Source organism: Quercus lobata, chromosome 12 (assembly GCF_001633185.2).
Source record: "Quercus lobata isolate SW786 chromosome 12, ValleyOak3.0 Primary Assembly, whole genome shotgun sequence".
NCBI lineage: Eukaryota > Viridiplantae > Streptophyta > Magnoliopsida > Fagales > Fagaceae > Quercus > Quercus lobata.
In genome coordinates, this window is record NC_044915.1 from 16,692,810 (window position 1) to 16,716,354 (window position 23,545).

At 49.4% G+C, this 23,545-nt stretch overlaps 1 protein-coding gene and 1 pseudogene across 2 annotated transcripts; one reads left to right on the plus strand and one right to left on the minus strand.

Annotated features, from left to right (window-relative positions):
• The window catches only part of LOC115970298, a 40,444-nt pseudogene that overhangs the window by 15,097 nt on the left and 1,802 nt on the right, over positions 1–23,545 (minus strand).
• On the plus strand, positions 265–3,109 carry LOC115971214. 2 transcript variants are annotated; one of them, XR_004087258.1, is made up of 4 exons: positions 265–936; positions 1,929–2,108; positions 2,185–2,585; positions 2,665–2,783. XR_004087258.1 is itself a non-coding variant. In XM_031090980.1 (3 exons), the coding sequence occupies exons 2-3, from the start codon at positions 2,187–2,189 to the stop codon at positions 2,922–2,924; spliced, it is 525 nt and encodes a 174-aa protein (XP_030946840.1). In that variant the 5' UTR covers positions 1,491–2,108; positions 2,185–2,186; the 3' UTR covers positions 2,925–3,109. The 2 variants fall into 2 exon arrangements, 1 of the variants encoding a protein (XP_030946840.1); XM_031090980.1 differs by lacking the exons at positions 265–936; positions 2,665–2,783 and adding an exon at positions 2,799–3,109 and having other exon boundaries at positions 1,491–2,108.

Here is a 23,545-nt window from a genome sequence, read left to right on the forward strand (position 1 = left end):
CACTGTACTCGCGAGTCAACGAACCTGCACAACAAGAACGAACGGGAGAAAAACCCTTAGAGAGCACCGGTGTGGTGCCGGCCAAAAGTTCTCCGAAGGTCAAGTCAGAATTCGTCCCTTGAGTTATTTTTTAAAGGCGTTAGAGAGGGTCAATTAATCTTACCTTGATTTGCGTGAATATTACTCCTTTTTATAGTGGTAGAGAGTTGCTTTTCTTCTTAACCTCCAGATCTTTCCAATGTGGGACTTTGATACAATTTCCCTTATTGGATCTTAGGGCTTTTCTAGGCAAATAGAGATTTCGGATCATGGGCCCTTACCATGTCTGTGCGATGGGCCTTCAGAGCGCGTGGGCCCATCTTTACAAAGGTCCAAACAGTGCCCATCCGTCAGGCCCATTAAGATAAGCCCATCAGACTAAATTTTACTATCTTCAGTTGCCCCCTTCACCCCAATGGTCCGTCTGCTTTTAGGTCAAAGGACCAATGGGGTGACGATTCTAATGTATGGGCGTGACGGGTATTTTGATGACGGAGTGGGATTCGCGAAACAGAAGGTTGAAAATGTTTGACGGATCCAACCGTCAGATAGGACGACGGTTTCATATGGATTTAACCGTCAGACATGATGACGGGTATCTTGCTATTTCAGACGGTTTAATCGAGTCGACGGTTACAAACTGCTGATGCGAGCAGACAGGTTGTCAGCATTTATTAGCATGCCACGTGTCAATCTCTGAATGGCCGTTGTATAGGATCGAAGCGTCGCTTCGTCTTCCGTGCATCTCCTATATATATGAGGCGTCTCAATCTCTCATTTTCGCATTTCCAAACAGAAAACGTCTGTCGGAGAGAACCGTCAACCTTGTCAGAGCAATCCGTCGAGTACCGGTAACCACCAATTACCACAACCGTCACCCGTTCTGCGCCAGGTGTGGTAAGTATTTACTTCAATTTCTTAAAGTTACATTTTCGTCCAAGCATTGTTGTTAGGCTTACTATACCCGTCAATGTTTTTAAACCCGTCAAGTCTTAGGTTTCATCATTAATTGTAGGAAATGTCTAGTGCGTCAAGTAACCAATCGGTGGTTCGTGACGTGACGGAATACGAGAGTGTATACCCGTCCGGTCATAAAGACCAAGATAGTCCAGGCGAAGATAGGAGTCCGTCTGCATCCTCTTCGTCCTCAACAAGTGAGGATGTGGAGATAATTGGAATAGGGGGTCCTGCTGACGACGGGAATAAAGCACCGGAGTCCGTTGTGGGTGCTGATGGACTAAGGCAGTTCATCATGTTACCAGAGTGGACAGTGCATAGGTTCACGTCCGTCATCCGGGAGAGACACTTCAGTACCTTTAGAACCAATTTTCAGATACCAGATTACATTCCAATCCGTCTCCCCTACGTGTCGGAGAAATGTTATTATGACGGGGTAGAGGGCGTTGGAGTGTACGAGCAGGTGTTGAAGGCTAGACTTCGGTTCCCGCTCTCTACACTCCATAGAGAACTCTTACATTACCTGGGACTGTCCGTCACCCAGATCTCTCCGAACGCCTGGAGGGTCTTCATAGCAATGGAGATTCTTTATGGTGCATGGTCAGACGGAGAAAGGAGATTGACGGTCCGTGAATTTCTTCACTGTTACCGTCCAGATGAGATTGACAGATCAAGGGGGTTGTACCGTTTTGCTAGTCGAAGTCCCCTGTTGAAGATTATCTTTGAGACCCCAGACTCAAATAGAGACTGGAAGAGTCGCTACTTCTTCCTGGAGGGTGACAGATGGATGAACCGTCCAGGAGAGACGGAGTACATGCCCGTCGATACAACTTGGGGAATAATAAACCAAATACGTATACACCCGTCTTACTTGTCCTTTTTTACATATCCGTACACTTTTATGTGCGTATTTTGACCGTCTGTCTTTGCAGGTAGACAGCGTCCGCAGATTAGCCTCGAGGAATTTAGTTTCCTTGAAGAGATTTGCAGAAAAACTAGGCCGGAGGAAAGGACCTGGGCTAAGTTAGTGAATCCAAAGACAATACACTGGTATTGTGACGGTCCAGAACCCACCCGTGAGGCCATTGCATACGACGAAAGAATACACAAACGTGAGTCCGTCTACTTTTACCCTTGAAATTTAAATTTTATTTTTGAGAAAATATCATCATCCGTCCTGTATTGCAGAAATGGACGACGCCAAGAGAAGGGCAATGATAAAATCTCTAGCCGTCGAGCAAAAGAAGACGGGTGAGATCGTTGTTCCCAGTGTGCCGGGGTCATCGGGTAAGAGGAAGCAGCCACCCAAGTCCGACCGTCCACTCAAGCAGCCAAAGGTGTCAATGGAGCCCGTGGTGGGCTTGATGGCTGAGGGCCCTAAGGCCGTCACCCAAGTTAAACAAGGGGCCGGTAAGGGCCTAATGCATGCTCCACCCGTCAGCGAGGAGAAGCCCCCTCCCCTTCTCCGTGAGGACTCGAAGTTCGCTTTGGAGAAACTCACGTCCATACTTTCTGCAGAGGACTATGAGGATCTTGGGAATCACTCGACGGAGGTGATGGGGGAGACGGGGTTATTTGCCGTCGGACAGGTAACTTTCCTTATCCTTCAGTTTATGTCCGTCCACTCCCTAGTTTCATTTTTGACACTTCTAATTTTGTCTATTTCAGTCCTTGGTTATGATGAAGGGCTTGATGGACCGCTGCCTCAACCGTGAAGCGGCTCTGGAACGGGTACGGTCAAAACTTGGGCAGACGGAAGAGGAGCTTGGCCAGCTGCACAAGTGGAAGGCCACGATGGACAGGTAACTTTCCTTATCCTTCAGTTTATGTCCGTCCACTCCCTAGTTTCATTTTTGACACTTCTAATTTTGTCTATTTCAGTCCTTGGTTATGATGAAGGGCTTGATGGACCGCTGCCTCAACCGTGAAGCGGCTCTGGAACGGGTACGGTCAAAACTTGGGCAGACGGAAGAGGAGCTTGGCCAGCTGCACAAGTGGAAGGCCACGATGGAGCAGAAGTTTGCACTCTCTGAGAAGACGAGAGAAGAGCTTGAACAGAGGACGGAGGAGGCTGGGAAGGCCTTGAAGGTTAGAGCAGACGAGGTGAAGGATCTGAAGAAAAAACTCCGTCATGCGAGGGATGACGCCGTCAGCGAATATCGCAACTCCGAGTCTTTGTTGAAGGAGCTGGCAGGATCGTTCCTTCAAGGCTTCGACGATTCGCTCCGTCAGGTGAAGAAGGCCTACCCAGATCTGGACTTGTCCATGATAACACTAACTGATCAAGGTCAGACGTCTGCTCTACCCGCCGCCTCCGAAAATACGGAGGATCTCTTTGGAGAAGAGGCAGCTCAGGGTGACGGAGAGTCCGCTATGCCGAATGAGGTCGCTGTTGTCGACCCCAATAAAGCAGAGTGAACCATATAATTGTTGATGAGGATCCGTCTTCCTTTTTATGTATTGTTAATAACTTGCAGACGGTTTCGTTGAAGTTTCATTTGTACTGAACAATGCTTTTCATTAATTGTCTTTTCGTGATCTGTATCCGTTAAGGATCTTCTCCGTCTATTTTTATTTTGAATTTTAATTTTTATGTTGATCCGTCCACATATAAGCTAAACTATTGAAGCTAACTTATATCGTCATGTTGTCCGTCCACCTTGTGGGCGTTTTAGAGCCGTCTGCTTTGTGTATGTTCGTAATTTATTCACCGTTTTTGCTATGCCGTTCATTTTACAAACACGTAGTATTACTAAACGTTTTGTTGGTCCGTCCGCTTTTCAGACATGTAGAATTATTCACCGTTTTGGGTGATCCGTCCACTTTGAGGAGTTCACCGTCCAATTTGTGGAATTGTGTAACTACTCACCGTTTTGGTGGTCCGTCCACTTTATGGACGAGGAATTATTCACCGCTTTAGGTGATCCGTCCACTCTGTGGACTCAACACCGTCCAATTTGTGGACTTGCATAACTACTCACCGTTTTGGTGATCCGTCCACTTTATGGATAATTTTATTCGCCGTTTTGGTTACCCGTCCACATTATGGCGCATATACCGTCCACTTTACGGACTTGTAGAATTTACTCACCGTTTTGGGTGATCCGTCCACTTTTGGACTTGTACTGTTCTCACCGTTTTGGTGACTTTGTGGACATGTAGAATTCTCACCGTTTTGGTGATCTGTCCACTTTTGGACTTGTATTACTCTCACCGTTTTGGTGATCCGTCCACTTTTGGACTTTTAGAATTTCTCACCGTTTTGGTGATCCGTCCACTTTTGGACTTGTACTGTTCTCACCGTTTTGGTGACTTTGTGGACATGTAGAATTCTCACCGTTTTGGTGATCCGTCCACTTTTGGACTTGTATTACTCTCACCGTTTTGGTGATCCGTCCAATTTTTGGACTTTAAACTAGCATTCGTTAAGTTCGGGGACAATTGTAGTGACATCAAAGTAGAAGAAGATTATAATGGTATCTAATTGCGTAAAGGAAAAGTGCCTGCCCCCTTGGGCTTAAAAAAGGCACGACGGGATTGTAGCAAGAGAAACACATGTTAAAGAAAAAACTTAAATAGTTAATAAAAAGCCAAATGGAAAATTGGTTGCCGTTCGCCGTGTTACTATCACTGGTAGTATTTCCTCAAATGCTCCGCATTCCATGGATGCGGTAGCTTCTCCCCCTCCGTAGTCTCCAAGTGGTATGTTCCTTTCCTTTTCCATGCCGTGACTCGGTAAGGTCCTTCCCAGTTGGGGCCGAGCTTTCCCTGTGTAGGGTCTCTAGCTGCACCTATGACCCTCCTGAGTACGAGGTCTCCTACTTGGAAGTCTCTGTGTCGGACTCGGGAGTTGTAATGTCTGGCCATGCGTTCCTGGTATCTTGCGATCCTTTGCTCCGCTGCCGACCTTACCTCATCTATCAGGTCCAGCTGTAGCCTCATTGATTCGTCGTTCCTGCCTTCGTCATGGTTGTGAACCCTGTAACTTGTGAGGCCAACTTCTGCGGGGATGACCGCCTCATTCCCGTATGTCAGTCGAAATGGCGTCTCACCTGTCGGAGTCCTCGCCGTTGTCCTGTACGCCCACAGTATGCTCAGTAATTCTTCGGGCCATATTCCCTTTGCCCCCTCGAGCCGAGTCTTGATAATCTTTAGCAGGGATCGGTTCGTGACTTCAACCTGGCCATTGGCCTGAGGATGGGCGGGTGATGAGTAGTGGTTTTTTATTCCCAGCTGTGTGCAAAAATCCCGGAAGTGGCTGTTGTCGAACTGCCTCCCGTTATCCGAGACAAGGACTCTAGGAATACCAAACCTGCAAACGATGGACCGCCAAACAAAACTTCTAACGTTCTTTTCTGTAATGGTGGCCAAGGCTTCCGCTTCTACCCATTTTGTGAAGTAGTCAATACCCACTACCAAGAACTTGAGCTGCCTTACCGCAGTTGGGAAGGGTCCCATGATATCCAGTCCCCATTGTGCGAACGGCCATGGAGCCGTCATAGGGGTCAGTTCCTCAGCTGGCTGTCCGATAACATTGCTGAACCTCTGGCATTTGTCGCAGCTCTTAACGTACGACTCGGCATCCTTCTGCATGGTTGGCCAGTAATACCCAGCTCGTACCAGTTTGTGCACCAACGACCGCGACCCAGAGTGATTCCCGCATATCCCTTCGTGCACTTCCCTCATTACGTAGTCTGCCTCTTCAACCCCGAGGCATCTTAGATAAGGGCGGGAGAATCCTCTCTTGTAAAGAACGTCTTTTATCAGGACGAATCTCGCCGCTTGGACTTTCAGCTTCCTCGCTGCCTCCTTCTCTTGTGGCAGTAACCCGTCCTTCAAGTATGAAGTTATCTGCGTAGTCCAGTTTCTTTCGGAGCGTATCTCCTGCATATTGTCGGGGTCTATTAGTGGGAAGACTTGAACAAAGGAAAGTACATTACCCGGTGTCGTCACATGTTCTGCTGAAGCGGCTTTGGCTAGGCGATCGGCGAGCTCATTCTCTCCTCTGGGGATTTGTACGACCGTTGCTTTTAGCCCGTTGATTCTCGCTTTCACTTGATCAAGATATCTCTTCAGCCTTTCCCCCTTACATTCATACTCTCCGTTTACTTGATTGGTCACGACCTGAGAGTCGCAATGAACGGCTACACTTTCCGCTCCGGCGGCTTTGGCCAGGTCGAGTCCTGCCGCCACTGCTTCGTACTCTGCTTCATTGTTGGTAATGGGAAAGTCGAGACGGACCATACATTCGATCTTGTCCCCTTCGGGCGACAGCAACACTATGCCGGCTCCTCCAATTAGCCGATTGGATGACCCGTCGGTGAAGATGCTCCACTTGAGTGGTTCTTCTGCCCCCTTGTCCTCGTCACGCGTAAACTCCGCTATGAAGTCGGCTACGGCTTGTCCTTTAATGGCCACACGCGGACGGTACTTGATATCAAACTCACTCAATTCTATTGCCCACAGTGTCAGCCGACCTGCGGCTTCAGGATTACTCAGTGCCCTTCGCAAGGGCTTGTCGGTCATTACGTTCACGGTGTGGGCTTGAAAGTAATGTTTGAGCTTGCGAGCAGCCGTTATCAATGCGAAAGCGAGTTTCTCCATAGGTTGGTATCTTTCTTCGGCGCCGCGGAGCGCCCGGCTGGTGTAGTATACAGGTTTCTGTGCATTATCTTCTTCTCTAATCAAAGCAGCGCTGACGGCGACAGAGGAGACAGCCAAGTAGAGGAAAAGTTCTTCGCCAGGTTGCGAGGGACTCAATAGGGGTGGTAAGGATAGGTATGCCTTTAGTTCCTCGAACGCTCGCTGACACTCGTCCGTCCACTCGAATGATTTCTTTAATGTGCGGAAAAAGGGCAGGCACTTGTCCGTGGCTCTCGACACGAATCTATTTAACGCCGCTACCTTGCCGTTAAGGCTTTGTATCTCCTTCACATTTCGCGGGGGGTGCCATTTCTAGTATGGCTCGGATTTTGTCCGGGTTAGCCTCAATCCCTCTCTGGGATACCATGAAGCCTAGGAATTTGCCTGCCGTTACGCCGAATGCGCATTTTCCCGGATTAAGTTTCATGTTGTAGGATCGTAGCGTACCGAACGTCTCCTTAAGATCTTCGAGGTGGTCTTCCTCCTTCTGGCTCTTCACCAGCATGTCGTCGACATAAACTTGAACATTCCTCCCGATCTGCTTCGCGAACATCTTGTTCATTAGCCTTTGGTATGTTGCCCCCGCATTCTTCAGGCCGAATGGCATTACTTTGTAGCAGAATAGTCCTTGGCTGGTTACGAACGAAGTCTTTTCCTGATCGGCCTTGAGCATGCGGATCTGATTATAACCCGAGAAAGCGTCCATGAAGCTTAATAATTGGTGTTGAGCCGTCGAGTCTACTAGGACGTCGACTCTTGGAAGGGGATAGCTATCTTTAGGGCACGCTTTGTTAAGATCCGTGAAATCCACGCACATACGCCATTTACCGCTCGCTTTCTTTACCATTACCACATTCGCCAGCCAATCGGGATAGTAGACTTCCCTGATAAAGCTTGCCTCTTGGAGTTTGCGGACTTCCTCCGCTATCGCTTGGTCTCGTTCCGTTGCGAACACTCTCTTCTTTTGTCGGACGGGTGGAAATGAGGGTAATACGTTCAATTTGTGTACCATGACGGAGGGATCGATTCCCGGCATATCGTCATGGCTCCAGGCGAACACATCCTTATTGCTCCTCAGAAAAGCTACGAGCTCTTGACGGATTTCTGGTTTGGCAAGCGTTCCGATCTTGGTAGTTCTGTCCGGATTGGAACTGTCAAGAGTTATCTCCTCCAGCTTCTCTGTTGGTTCCGCCACCGTTCGGTGCTCTTCTATGTTCAAGGCCTGGATTTGGTCTTGCATCTCCATCATAGCGACATAGCATTCTCGTGCGGCAACTTGGCTTCCGCGTAGCTCTCCTATCCCATACTCCGTTGGGAACCTGACCATTAGGGCGTAAGTTGATGTTGACGCCTTCCACGAGTTGAGCGTAGGTCGTCCAAGAATAGCATTGTAGGCGGACGAGCAATCGACCACCAAGAATGTCACGTTCCTGGTGATTTGTTGGGGGTAATCTCCTACTGTCACCCGTAACGTTACCGAACCCAGAGGGAATACCTTACTCCCCCCGAAACCAACGAGCGGGGCGTCTGTCGGTATTAGCAGATCCCTGTCAATCCTCATCTGCTGGAATGCCGGATAGTACAATATGTCGGCCGAGCTGCCGTTGTCGATCAACACTCGGTGCACGTTGTAGTCTCCCGTCCGCACGCTGACAACGAGGGCATCGTCGTGTGGATGGTGTAGGCGCCGTGCATCCTCTTCCGTGAACCCAACAATAGGTTCTTCTCCGTTTGCTATCCTTGGCACTCTGCTCGTCAACTGGACATTCTGTACCATCCGAAGGTATGTTTTGCGAGCCTTCTTTGACGATCCGGCCGCAGTAGTCCCTCCGACTATCATTCTTATGTCTCCAATTGGGGGTCTTGGTCGCTCGTTTTCTCGGCGGAGGTGTTGTTCTTGTGGGGGTTGATCCGTTCTCCCCTTGTTGACGAACTTCTGCAGCTTCCCTTGTCGGATAAGTGCTTCGATTTGCTGCTTCAAGTCGTAGCAATCGGCCGTATCGTGGCCGTGGTCACGATGAAAGTGGCAATATTTGTCTCTGGACCTTTTGCTGGGGTCACTCTTCAGCTTTCCTGGGAACGTCAGGGACCCTTCGTCCTTAATCTGCATTAGGACTTGATCAATTGGTGCGTTGAGCGGGGTGAAATTTGCGAACCTTCCGCTCATTGGTTTTGGACGTCTGTCCTCCCTTCGGTCTCCCATCCTTCCTTTCTTCCGCCCCTGGTCCTGTCGGGAATCCTCCGGTCTGTCTCTTTTCTTGGGTCTATCTTCTCGCGATAGCAGTGCGTCTTCAGCGTTCATATATTTGGTGGCCCTGTAAAGGACCTCCGACATGGTCTTGGGGTCGTTTTTGTATAGTGAGAACAAAAACTTACCCCCCTTCAGCCCGTTTGTGAATGCTGCTACCAATATCTTGTCGTCGGCTTCGTCGATCGAGAGTGCTTCTTTGTTGAAGCGTGATATGTAGGCCCTTAACGTCTCCTCTTCCCGTTGCTTGATATTCATTAAACAAGCCGTGGATTTCTTATACCGATGTCCTCCGATGAAATGCGTAGTAAATTGAGCGCTTAGCTCCTTGAAGGTGCTGATGGAGTTGGGTGCTATCCGGCTGAACCAAATCCTTGCTGCGCCCTTCAGGGTTGTAGGAAAGGCCCTGCACATGATCGCGTCTGCCACTCCCTGAAGGTGCATCAGGGTCTTGAAGGTCTCTAAGTGATCTAGAGGGTCCTTGACTCTGTCGTAGCTATCCATACTTGGCATACGGAACTTACTTGGCAGGGGGAAGGAGTTGACGGCTGCCGTGAATGGCGAGTCAGTCCGGTTGACAAGGTCGTCGAGATCACTTGACACTCTCCCCTTGAGAGCGCTCATCATCACATCCATCTGCTCCTTCATCGCCTGCATCTCCGCGATGATGGATTGTGGAGCAGTGTCCGTCGGGGAAGGGATGCTTACGTCCCGTCGTACTGGTTTGCTCGGGGCGTTACTCTCCTGTGGTCCGTCCTGATTTCTCCTTTCGGCGCTGTTCCCCTCTTGATCCGCTCCTTGGTTATTGACCGCGGCATTCTTTTGGTTCAGCTGCTCTTGCAGGTCGTGGTTTTGCTTGGTGAGGCGCTCCACGGCTGCGGCGAGCGTCCTGACCTGTCTCTCAAGGGCCGTCGTAGGGGCTTCTTCCTGAACGTCATTCGTGGTTGCCATTGAGCGAGTGAGTACCATGTAACTCTTTTGTCTGGGAATCTAGGGAGTACTATACGTCTCTGTTTCCCACAGACGGCGCCAACTGATGACGTTGAGAATTGTCACCAATAAGTCACACCGTACTCGCGAGTCAACGAACCTGCACAACAAGAACAAACGGAAGAAAAACCCTTAGAGAGCACCGGTGTGGCGCCGGCCAAAAGCCCTCCGAAGGTCAAGTCAGAATTCGTCCCTTGAGTTATTTTGAGGCGTTTGAGAGGGTCAAATCATCTTACCTTGATTTGCGTGAATATTACTCCTTTTTATAGTGGTAGAGAGTTGCTTTTCTTCTTAACCTCCAGATCTTTCCAATGTGGGACTTTGATACAATTTCCCTTATTGGATCTTAGGGCTTTTCTAGGCAAATAGAGATTTCGGATCATGGGCCCTTACCATGTCTGTGCGATGGGCCTTCAGAGCGCGTGGGCCCATCTTTACAAAGGTCCAAACAGTGCCCATCCGTCAGGCCCATTAAGATAAGCCCATCAGACTAAATTTTACTATCTTCGGCGCCGCGGAGCACCCGGCTGGCGTAGTATACAGGCTTCTGTGCATTATCCTCTTCTCTAATTAAAGCAGCGCTGACGGCGACAGATGAGACTGCCAAGTAGAGGAAAAGTTCTTCGCCAGGTTGCGAGGGACTCAATAGGGGTGGTGAAGATAGGTATGCCTTTAACTCCTCGAACGCTCGCTGACACTCATCCGTCCACTCGAAGGATTTCTTTAATGTGCGAAAAAAGGGCAGGCACTTGTCCGTGGCTCTCGACACGAATCTATTTAACGCCGCTATCTTGCCGTTAAGGCTTTGTATCTCCTTCACATTTCGCGGGGGTGCCATTTCTAGTATGGCTCGGATTTTGTCCGGGTTAGCCTCAATCCCTCTCTGGGATACCATGAAGCCTAGGAATTTGCCTGCCGTTACGCCGAATGCGCATTTTCCCGGATTGAGTTTCATGTTGTAGGATCGTAGCGTACCGAACGTCTCCTTAAGATCTTCGAGGTGGTCTTCCTCCTTCTGGCTCTTCACCAGCATGTCGTCGACATAGACTTGAACATTCCTCCCGATCTGCTGCGCGAACATCTTGTTCATTAGCCTTTGGTATGTTGCCCCCGCATTCTTCAGGCCGAATGGCATTACTTTGTAGCAGAATAGTCCTTGGCTGGTTACGAACGAAGTCTTTTCCTGATCGGCCTCGTGCATGCGGATCTGATTGTAACCCGAGAAAGCGTCCATGAAGCTTAATAACTGGTGGTGAGCCGTCGAGTCTACTAGGACGTCGACTCTTGGAAGGGGATAGCTATCTTTAGGGCACGCTTTGTTAAGATCGGTGAAATCCACGCACATGCGCCACTTGCCGCTCGCTTTCTTTACCATTACCACATTCGCCAGCCAATCGGGATAGTAGACTTCCCTGATAAAGCTTGCCTCTTGGAGTTTGCGGACTTCCTCCGCTATCGCTTGGTCTCGTTCCGTTGCGAACACTCTCTTCTTTTGTCGGACGGGTGGAAATGAGGGTAATACGTTCAATTTGTGTACCATGACGGAGGGATCGATTCCCGGCATATCGTCATGGCTCCAGGCGAACACATCCTTATTGCTCCTCAGAAAAGCTACGAGCTCTTGACGGATTTCTGGTTTGGCAAGCGTTCCGATCTTGGTAGTTCTGTCCGGATTGGAACTGTCAAGAGTTATCTCCTCCAGCTTCTCTGTTGGTTCCGCCACCGTTCGGTGCTCTTCTATGTTCAAGGCCTGGATTTGGTCTTGCATCTCCATCATAGCGACATAGCATTCTCGTGCGGCAACTTGGCTTCCGCGTAGCTCTCCTATCCCATACTCCGTTGGGAACCTGACCATTAGGGCGTAAGTTGATGTTGACGCCTTCCACGAGTTGAGCGTAGGTCGTCCAAGAATAGCATTGTAGGCGGACGAGCAATCGACCACCAAGAATGTCACGTTCCTGGTGATTTGTTGGGGGTAATCTCCTACTGTCACCCGTAACGTTACCGAACCCAGAGGGAATACCTTACTCCCCCCGAAACCAACGAGCGGGGCGTCTGTCGGTATTAGCAGATCCCTGTCAATCCTCATCTGCTGGAATGCCGGATAGTACAATATGTCGGCCGAGCTGCCGTTGTCGATCAACACTCGGTGCACGTTGTAGTCTCCCGTCCGCACGCTGACAACGAGGGCATCGTCGTGTGGATGGTGTAGGCGCCGTGCATCCTCTTCCGTGAACCCAACAATAGGTTCTTCTCCGTTTGCTATCCTTGGCACTCTGCTCGTCAACTGGACATTCTGTACCATCCGAAGGTATGTTTTGCGAGCCTTCTTTGACGATCCGGCCGCAGTAGTCCCTCCGACTATCATTCTTATGTCTCCAATTGGGGGTCTTGGTCGCTCGTTTTCTCGGCGGAGGTGTTGTTCTTGTGGGGGTTGATCCGTTCTCCCCTTGTTGACGAACTTCTGCAGCTTCCCTTGTCGGATAAGTGCTTCGATTTGCTGCTTCAAGTCGTAGCAATCGGCCGTATCGTGGCCGTGGTCACGATGAAAGCGGCAATATTTGTCTCTGGACCTTTTGCTGGGGTCACTCTTCAGCTTTCCTGGGAACGTCAGGGACCCTTCGTCCTTAATCTGCATTAGGACTTGATCAATTGGTGCGTTGAGCGGGGTGAAATTTGCGAACCTTCCGCTCATTGGTTTTGGACGTCTGTCCTCCCTTCGGTCTCCCATCCTTCCTTTCTTCCGCCCCTGGTCCTGTCGGGAATCCTCCGGTCTGTCTCTTTTCTTGGGTCTATCTTCTCGCGATAGCAGTGCGTCTTCAGCGTTCATATATTTGGTGGCCCTGTAAAGGACCTCCGACATGGTCTTGGGGTCGTTTTTGTATAGTGAGAACAAAAACTTACCCCCCTTCAGCCCGTTTGTGAATGCTGCTACCAATATCTTGTCGTCGGCTTCGTCGATCGAGAGTGCTTCTTTGTTGAAGCGTGATATGTAGGCCCTTAACGTCTCCTCTTCCCGTTGCTTGATATTCATTAAACAAGCCGTGGATTTCTTATACCGATGTCCTCCGATGAAATGCGTAGTAAATTGAGCGCTTAGCTCCTTGAAGGTGCTGATGGAGTTGGGTGCTATCCGGCTGAACCAAATCCTTGCTGCGCCCTTCAGGGTTGTAGGAAAGGCCCTGCACATGATCGCGTCTGCCACTCCCTGAAGGTGCATCAGGGTCTTGAAGGTCTCTAAGTGATCTAGAGGGTCCTTGACTCCGTCGTAGCTATCCATACTTGGCATACGGAACTTACTTGGCAGGGGGAAGGAGTTGACGGCTGCCGTGAATGGCGAGTCAGTCCGGTTGACAAGGTCGTCGAGATCACTTGACACTCGCCCCTTGAGAGCGCTCATCATCACATCCATCTGCTCCTTCATCGCCTGCATCTCCGCGATGATGGATTGTGGAGCAGTGTCCGTCGGGGAAGGGATGCTTACGTCCCGTCGTACTGGTTTGCTCGGGGCGTTACTCCCCTGTGGTCCGTCCTGATTTCTCCTTTCGGCGCTGTTCCCCTCTTGATCCGCTCCTTGGTTATTGACCGCGGCATTCTTTTGGTTCAGCTGCTCTTGTAGGTCGTGGTTTTGCTTGGTGAGGCGCTCCACGGCTGCGGCGAGCGTCCTGACCTGTCTCTCAAGGGCCGTCGTAGGGGCTTCTTCCTGAACGTCATTCGTGGTTGCCATTGAGCGAGTGAGTACCATGTAACTCTTTTGTCTGGGAATCTAGGGAGTACTATACGTCTCTGTTTCCCACAGACGGCGCCAACTGATGACGTTGAGAATTGTCACCAATAAGTCACACCGTACTCGCGAGTCAACGAACCTGCACAACAAGAACAAACGGAAGAAAAACCCTTAGAGAGCACCGGTGTGGCGCCGGCCAAAAGCCCTCCGAAGGTCAAGTCAGAATTCGTCCCTTGAGTTATTTTGAGGCGTTTGAGAGGGTCAAATCATCTTACCTTGATTTGCGTGAATATTACTCCTTTTTATAGTGGTAGAGAGTTGCTTTTCTTCTTAACCTCCAGATCTTTCCAATGTGGGACTTTGATACAATTTCCCTTATTGGATCTTAGGGCTTTTCTAGGCAAATAGAGATTTCGGATCATGGGCCCTTACCATGTCTGTGCGATGGGCCTTCAGAGCGCGTGGGCCCATCTTTACAAAGGTCCAAACAGTGCCCATCCGTCAGGCCCATTAAGATAAGCCCATCAGACTAAATTTTACTATCTTCGGCGCCGCGGAGCACCCGGCTGGCGTAGTATACAGGCTTCTGTGCATTATCCTCTTCTCTAATTAAAGCAGCGCTGACGGCGACAGAGGAGACAGCCAAGTAGAGGAAAAGTTCTTCGCCAGGTTGCGAGGGACTCAATAGGGGTGGTGAGGATAGGTATGCCTTTAGTTCCTCGAACGCTCGCTGACACTCGTCCGTCCACTCGAATGATTTCTTTAATGTGCGGAAAAAGGGCAGGCACTTGTCCGTGGCTCTCGACACGAATCTATTTAACGCCGCTATCTTGCCGTTAAGGCTTTGTATCTCCTTCACATTTCGCGGGGGTGCCATTTCTAGTATGGCTCGGATTTTGTCCGGGTTAGCCTCAATCCCTCTCTGGGATACCATGAAGCCTAGGAATTTGCCTGCCGTTACGCCGAATGCGCATTTTCCCGGATTGAGTTTCATGTTGTAGGATCGTAGCGTACCGAACGTCTCCTTAAGATCTTCGAGGTGGTCTTCCTCCTTCTGGCTCTTCACCAGCATGTCGTCGACATAGACTTGAACATTCCTCCCGATCTGCTGCGCGAACATCTTGTTCATTAGCCTTTGGTATGTTGCCCCCGCATTCTTCAGGCCGAATGGCATTACTTTGTAGCAGAATAGTCCTTGGCTGGTTACGAACGAAGTCTTTTCCTGATCGGCCTCGTGCATGCGGATCTGATTGTAACCCGAGAAAGCGTCCATGAAGCTTAATAACTGGTGGTGAGCCGTCGAGTCTACTAGGACGTCGACTCTTGGAAGGGGATAGCTATCTTTAGGGCACGCTTTGTTAAGATCGGTGAAATCCACGCACATGCGCCACTTGCCGCTCGCTTTCTTTACCATTACCACATTCGCCAGCCAATCGGGATAGTAGACTTCCCTGATAAAGCTTGCCTCTTGGAGTTTGCGGACTTCCTCCGCTATCGCTTGGTCTCGTTCCGTTGCGAACACTCTCTTCTTTTGTCGGACGGGTGGAAATGAGGGTAATACGTTCAATTTGTGTACCATGACGGAGGGATCGATTCCCGGCATATCGTCATGGCTCCAGGCGAACACATCCTTATTGCTCCTCAGAAAAGCTACGAGCTCTTGACGGATTTCTGGTTTGGCAAGCGTTCCGATCTTGGTAGTTCTGTCCGGATTGGAACTGTCAAGAGTTATCTCCTCCAGCTTCTCTGTTGGTTCCGCCACCGTTCGGTGCTCTTCTATGTTCAAGGCCTGGATTTGGTCTTGCATCTCCATCATAGCGACATAGCATTCTCGTGCGGCAACTTGGCTTCCGCGTAGCTCTCCTATCCCATACTCCGTTGGGAACCTGACCATTAGGGCGTAAGTTGATGTTGACGCCTTCCACGAGTTGAGCGTAGGTCGTCCAAGAATAGCATTGTAGGCGGACGAGCAATCGACCACCAAGAATGTCACGTTCCTGGTGATTTGTTGGGGGTAATCTCCTACTGTCACCCGTAACGTTACCGAACCCAGAGGGAATACCTTACTCCCCCCGAAACCAACGAGCGGGGCGTCTGTCGGTATTAGCAGATCCCTGTCAATCCTCATCTGCTGGAATGCCGGATAGTACAATATGTCGGCCGAGCTGCCGTTGTCGATCAACACTCGGTGCACGTTGTAGTCTCCCGTCCGCACGCTGACAACGAGGGCATCGTCGTGTGGATGGTGTAGGCGCCGTGCATCCTCTTCCGTGAACCCAACAATAGGTTCTTCTCCGTTTGCTATCCTTGGCACTCTGCTCGTCAACTGGACATTCTGTACCATCCGAAGGTATGTTTTGCGAGCCTTCTTTGACGATCCGGCCGCAGTAGTCCCTCCGACTATCATTCTTATGTCTCCAATTGGGGGTCTTGGTCGCTCGTTTTCTCGGCGGAGGTGTTGTTCTTGTGGGGGTTGATCCGTTCTCCCCTTGTTGACGAACTTCTGCAGCTTCCCTTGTCGGATAAGTGCTTCGATTTGCTGCTTCAAGTCGTAGCAATCGGCCGTATCGTGGCCGTGGTCACGATGAAAGTGGCAATATTTGTCTCTGGACCTTTTGCTGGGGTCACTCTTCAGCTTTCCTGGGAACGTCAGGGACCCTTCGTCCTTAATCTGCATTAGGACTTGATCAATTGGTGCGTTGAGCGGGGTGAAATTTGCGAACCTTCCGCTCATTGGTTTTGGACGTCTGTCCTCCCTTCGGTCTCCCATCCTTCCTTTCTTCCGCCCCTGGTCCTGTCGGGAATCCTCCGGTCTGTCTCTTTTCTTGGGTCTATCTTCTCGCGATAGCAGTGCGTCTTCAGCGTTCATATATTTGGTGGCCCTGTAAAGGACCTCCGACATGGTCTTGGGGTCGTTTTTGTATAGTGAGAACAAAAACTTACCCCCCTTCAGCCCGTTTGTGAATGCTGCTACCAATATCTTGTCGTCGGCTTCGTCGATCGAGAGTGCTTCTTTGTTGAAGCGTGATATGTAGGCCCTTAACGTCTCCTCTTCCCGTTGCTTGATATTCATTAAACAAGCCGTGGATTTCTTATACCGATGTCCTCCGATGAAATGCGTAGTAAATTGAGCGCTTAGCTCCTTGAAGGTGCTGATGGAGTTGGGTGCTATCCGGCTGAACCAAATCCTTGCTGCGCCCTTCAGGGTTGTAGGAAAGGCCCTGCACATGATCGCGTCTGCCACTCCCTGAAGGTGCATCAGGGTCTTGAAGGTCTCTAAGTGATCTAGAGGGTCCTTGACTCCGTCGTAGCTATCCATACTTGGCATACGGAACTTACTTGGCAGGGGGAAGGAGTTGACGGCTGCCGTGAATGGCGAGTCAGTCCGGTTGACAAGGTCGTCAAGATCACTTGACACTCGCCCCTTGAGAGCGCTCATCATCACATCCATCTGCTCCTTCATCGCCTGCATCTCCGCGATGATGGATTGTGGAGCAGTGTCCGTCGGGGAAGGGATGCTTACGTCCCGTCGTACTGGTTTGCTCGGGGCGTTACTCCCCTGTGGTCCGTCCTGATTTCTCCTTTCGGCGCTGTTCCCCTCTTGATCCGCTCCTTGGTTATTGACCGCGGCATTCTTTTGGTTCAGCTGCTCTTGTAGGTCGTGGTTTTGCTTGGTGAGGCGCTCCACGGCTGCGGCGAGCGTCCTGACCTGTCTCTCAAGGGCCGTCGTAGGGGCTTCTTCCTGAACGTCATTCGTGGTTGCCATTGAGCGAGTGAGTACCATGTAACTCTTTTGTCTGGGAATCTAGGGAGTACTATACGTCTCTGTTTCCCACAGACGGCGCCAACTGATGACGTTGAGAATTGTCACCAATAAGTCACACCGTACTCGCGAGTCAACGAACCTGCACAACAAGAACAAACGGAAGAAAAACCCTTAGAGAGCACCGGTGTGGCGCCGGCCAAAAGCCCTCCGAAGGTCAAGTCAGAATTCGTCCCTTGAGTTATTTTGAGGCGTTTGAGAGGGTCAAATCATCTTACCTTGATTTGCGTGAATATTACTCCTTTTTATAGTGGTAGAGAGTTGCTTTTCTTCTTAACCTCCAGATCTTTCCAATGTGGGACTTTGATACAATTTCCCTTATTGGATCTTAGGGCTTTTCTAGGCAAATAGAGATTTCGGATCATGGGCCCTTACCATGTCTGTGCGATGGGCCTTCAGAGCGCGTGGGCCCATCTTTACAAAGGTCCAAACAGTGCCCATCCGTCAGGCCCATTAAGATAAGCCCATCAGACTAAATTTTACTATCTTCGGCGCCGCGGAGCACCCGGCTGGCGTAGTATACAGGCTTCTGTGCATTATCCTCTTCTCTAATTAAAGCAGCGCTGACGGCGACAGATGAGACTGCCAAGTAGAGGAAAAGTTCTTCGCCAGGTTGCGAGGGACTCAATAGGGGTGGTGAAGATAGGTATGCCTTTAACTCCTCGAACGCTCGCTGACACTCATCCGTCCACTCGAAGGATTTCTTTAATGTGCGAAAAAAGGGCAGGCACTTGTCCGTGGCTCTCGACACGAATCTATTTAACGCCGCTATCTTGCCGTTAAGGCTTTGTATCTCCTTCACATTTCGCGGGGGTGCCATTTCTAATATGGCTCGGATTTTGTCCGGGTTAGCCTCAATCCCTCTCTGGGATACCATGAAGCCTAGGAATTTGCCTGCCGTTACGCCGAATGCGCATTTTCCCGGATTGAGTTTCATGTTGTAGGATCGTAGCGTACCGAACGTTTCCTTAAGATCTTCGAGGTGGTCTTCCTCCTTCCGGCTCTTCACAAGCATGTCGTCGACATAGACTTGAACATTCCTCCCGATCTGCTGCGCGAACATCTTGTTCATTAGCCTTTGGTATGTTGCCCCCGCATTCTTCAGGCCGAATGGCATTACTTTGTAGCAGAATAGTCCTTGGCTGGTTACGAACGAAGTCTTTTCCTGATCGGCCTCGTGCATGCGGATCTGATTGTAACCCGAGAAAGCGTCCATGAAGCTTAGTAACTGGTGTTGAGCCGTCGAGTCTACTAGGACGTCGACTCTTGGAAGGGGATAGCTATCTTTAGGGCACGCTTTGTTAAGATCGGTGAAATCCACGCACATGCGCCACTTGCCGCTCGCTTTCTTTACCATTACCACATTCGCCAGCCAATCGGGATAGTAGACTTCCCTGATGAGGCTTGCCTCTTGGAGTTTGCGGACCTCCTCCGCTATTGCTTGGTCCCGTTCCGTTGCGAACACTCTCTTCTTTTGTCGGACGGGTGGAAACGAGGGTAATACATTCAATTTGTGTACCATGACGGAGGGATCGATTCCCGGCATATCGTCATGGCTCCAGGCGAACACATCCTTATTGCTCCTCAGGAAAGCTACTAGCTCTTGACGGATTCCGGGTTTGGCAAGCGTTCCGATCTTGGTTGTTCTGTCCGGATTGGAACTGTCAAGAGTTATCTCCTCCAGCTTCTCTGTCGGTTCCGCCACCGTTCGGTGCTCTTCTATGTTCAAGGCCTGGATTTGGTCTTGCATCTCCATCATAGCGACGTAGCATTCTCGTGCGGCAACTTGGCTTCCGCGTAGCTCTCCTACCCCATACTCCGTTGGGAACCTGACCATTAGGGCGTAAGTTGATGTTGACGCCTTCCACGTGTTGAGCGTAGGTCGTCCAAGAATGGCATTGTAGGCGGACGAGCAATCGACCACCAAGAATGTCACGTTCCTGGTGATTTGTTGGGGGTAATCTCCTACTGTCACCCGTAACGTTACTGAGCCCAGAGGGAATACCTTACTCCCTCCAAAACCAACGAGTGGGGCGTCTGTCGGTATTAGCAGGTACCTGTCAATCCTCATCTGCTGGAATGCCGGATAGTACAATATGTCGGCCGAACTGCCGTTGTCGATCAACACTCGGTGGACGTTGTAGTCTCCGGTCCGCACGCTGACGACGAGGGCATCGTCGTGTGGATGGTGTAGGCGCCGTGCATCCTCTTCCGTGAACCCAACAATAGGTTCTTCTCCGTTTGCTATCCTTGGCATTCTGCTCGTCAACTGGACATTCTGTACCGTCCGAAGGTATGTTTTGCGAGCCTTCTTTGACGATCCGGCCGCAGCAGTCCCTCCGACTATCATTCTTATGTCTCCAATTGGGGGTCTTGGTCGCTCGTTTTCTCGGCGGAGGTGTTGTTCCTGTGGGGGTTGATCCGTTCTCCCCTTGTTGACGAACTTCTGCAGCTTCCCTTGTCGGATAAGTGCTTCGATTTGCTGCTTCAAGTCGTAGCAATCGGCCGTGTCGTGGCCGTGGTCACGATGAAAGCGGCAATATTTGTCTCTAGGCCCTTTGCTGGGGTCACTCTTCAGCTTTCCTGGGAACGTCAGGGACCCTTCGTCCTTAATCTGCATTAGGACTTGGTCAATCGGCGCGTTTAGAGGGGTGAAACTCGCGAACCTTCCGCCCATGGGTTTTGGACGTCTGTCCTCCCTTCGGTCTCCCATCCTTCCTTTCTTCCGCCCCTGGTCTTGTCGAGAATCCTCCTGTCGGTCTCTTTTCTTGGGCCTATCTTCTAGCGATAATAGTGCGTCTTCAGCGTTCATATATTTGGTGGCCCTGTAAAGGACCTCCGACATGGTCTTGGGGTCGTTTTTGTATAGGGAGAACAAAAACTTACCCCCCTTTAGTCCGTTTGTGAATGCTGCTACCAATATCTTGTCGTCGGCTTCGTCGATCGAGAGTGCTTCTTTGTTGAAGCGTGATATGTAGGCCCTTAACGTCTCCTCTTCCCGTTGCTTGATATTCATCAAACAAGCCGTGGATTTCTTGTACCGATGTCCTCCGATGAAATGCGTAGTAAATTGAGCGCTTAGCTCCTTGAAGGTGCTGATGGAGTTGGGCGCTATCCGGCTGAACCAAATCCTTGCTGCGCCCTTCAGGGTTGTAGGAAAGGCCCTGCACATAATCGCGTCTGCCACTCCCTGAAGGTGCATCAGGGTCTTGAAGGTCTCTAGGTGATCTAGAGGGTCCTTGACTCCGTCGTAACTATCCATACTTGGCATACGGAACTTATTTGGCAGGGGGAAGGAGTTAACAGCTGCTGTGAATGGTGAGTCAGTCCGGTTGACAAGGTCGTCAAGATCACTTGACACTCGCCCCTTGAGAGCGCTCATCATCACATCCATCTGCTCCTTCATCGCCTGCATCTCCGCGATGATGGATTGTGGAGCAGTGTCCGTCGGGGAAGGGATGCTTATGTCCCGTCTTACTGGTTTGCTCGGGGCGTTACTCCCCTGTGGTCCGTCCTGATTTCTCCTTTCGGCGCTGTTCCCCTCTTGATCCGCTCCTTGGTTACTGACCACGGCGTTCTTTTGGTTCAGCTGCTCTTGTAGGTCGTGGTTTTGCTTGGTGAGGCGCTCTACGGCTGCGGCGAGCGTCCTGACCTGTCTCTCAAGGGCCGTCGTAGGGGCTTCTTCCTGAACGTCATTCGTGGTTGCCATTGAGCGAGTGAGTACCATGTAACTCTTTTGTCTGGGAATCTACGAAGTACTATACGTCTCTCGTTCTTTCCCACAGACGGCGCCAACTGATGACGTTGAGAATTGTCACCAATGAGTCGCACTGTACTCGCGAGTCAACGAACCTGCATAACAAGAACGAACGGGAGAAAAACCCTTAGAGAGCACCGGTGTGGTGCCGGCCAAAAGTTCTCCGAAGGTCAAGTCAGAATTTGTCCCTTGAGTTATTTTTTAAAGGCGTTAGAGAGGGTCAATTAATCTTACCTTGATTTGCGTGAATATTACTCCTTTTTATAGTGGTAGAGAGTTGCTTTTCTTCTTAACCTCCAGATCTTTCCAATGTGGGACTTTGATACAATTTCCCTTATTGGATCTTAGGGCTTTTCTAGGCAAATAGAGATTTCGGATCATGGGCCCTTACCATGTCTGTGCGATGGGCCTTCAGAGCGCGTGGGCCCATCTTTACAAAGGTCCAAACAGTGCCCATCCGTCAGGCCCATTAAGATAAGCCCATCAGACTAAATTTTACTATCTTCAGTGGCAATCGGAGTTCTAGCAAGGGTTCAAAGTATTTCATTAGGATATTGAAGAAAGTAAGCAATCCATAATGATTAATTTAAAGATAATCGGTAGAGAAATTTATTTACTCTTTTGATCTGATGTAGTTTAAAATTGTGAGACCATCTTCTACACTAATTATTGTTGCTGGCAAAGGTAAGCTGTAACCAACATCAGTAATGGACGAGTCGGCCACGACGGCTCCTTCGCAGAAAACAATCTTTCCTTGTACTTTGTACGAACTCAGGTCACCATTATAGCAATATTTTGAAATATCCGGGTAAGCACCTGCAGAGTAGTTTGCAGCATCTCCACCCCAAATCAAGGGAAGTGATGTTCCATTGAGGTTGAAGCTATTAATGGCGATACCCTTCATTAGATCATTCAAAGAATTAGTGTGGTATTAGTGAAGATTACTCTATTGAAATGCTATCTTTTGAATAGAATCGGTTCAATCGAAAACTCACAGTATAGACTTGTCCATTGCCAAGCACAACTTGAGCAACAAATTTTCGGTCAATGGTTCTCGCAGCAACAGTAATATCCAAGGTGCATGATTGGCCAGGCTTTGTGGGTAAGGCCCAGAGTTTCCAGCAGAACATGAGGTCAAGATGCCTTTTTTCATGGCATGGAAAGAAATTGGGTCTTTGAAGTATATATGGACTAAACCCAATGAAACCAAGGGTATAGGGAATTTAACCAAAATTCCCAACCTGTGAGAACCAACAATAAAGAAAAACATATGCCAAAGAAAACAATTACACGCACAAGACAATATTTATGTGGTTCGGCGATTTGCCTACGTTCGCTCCATGAACTAAGCCTTAGTAAATCTTCCATTAAAAACCACGCAATATTATTCGGGTCGGGTCAGGTCATCGAACCGGATCAAACAAAACTAGACTTTACAAAGCCCAACAAAGGGACACTGAAATAATGTCAACTCCATCTACTCTTGCATAGTCAAATGCCACTAGGACGACTGCTGAGTAGCATCCAGATGACCAGCAAACTTTGTACATTGCAATCCTTGCACCAGGAACTCCACCTCTTGCAATTCCTTCTGCTAGCCCAAAGTAGCTTGCTCCAACTACCTCCCTTCCTGCAGCTGTTGAAGATGTATGGGTTCCATGACCCTCGGAGTCCCTTGGGGATTTGATGTCTGTTATGTCATAGAAGCCTTCACTGTTGTAGTAACGGGCTCCAATGATCTTGCTGTGATTTTAAAATTTATGTAAGTAGTTATCTGAGATGAATGCCTAAAAGATTAATGTAATTTATTATGTCTTAAGTTTGTGCCTCAAGTTATGTAATAGTAACCTGTGTCCCCTGTCCCAAAAGGATCTTTGACAATCACTTATGATTTGAGTCCCAAGTATGGAAAAATCTTCAAAATGTAGTGACTCATCTTTATTTGTTTCAATTAGGATTGCAACCTTTTTTAAGTTGGTGGTTATTTTCCATTAATACCAAAAACTCCACAATGGTATCTCTCTTAATAGTCAATGTCTTCAGAGTCACAAACATGGCCAGTTTATTTTTTCTTTGAAATTTTCTCAGTTTCATTAATTCTTATTCATCTAATGAGTAATGAGTAATGACTAATGGTGTTTATACCCATGGCAATCCTCACATAATTATAAGGCAGAAAGAGAGCTCACTTGTTACAGGTGAGGTTGGCACCTTGGCATTTACCCTTCCATCTACTAGGTGGAGAGCTGAGTCCTTCATCATTGAAGCTATCGGATCTGGCCATATTCCTGCAACTCAACAGATGCAAAAAAACTGCAAATTTTAGCATTTGCTTTGTATTTTTGCGAAGCAAGATGATGA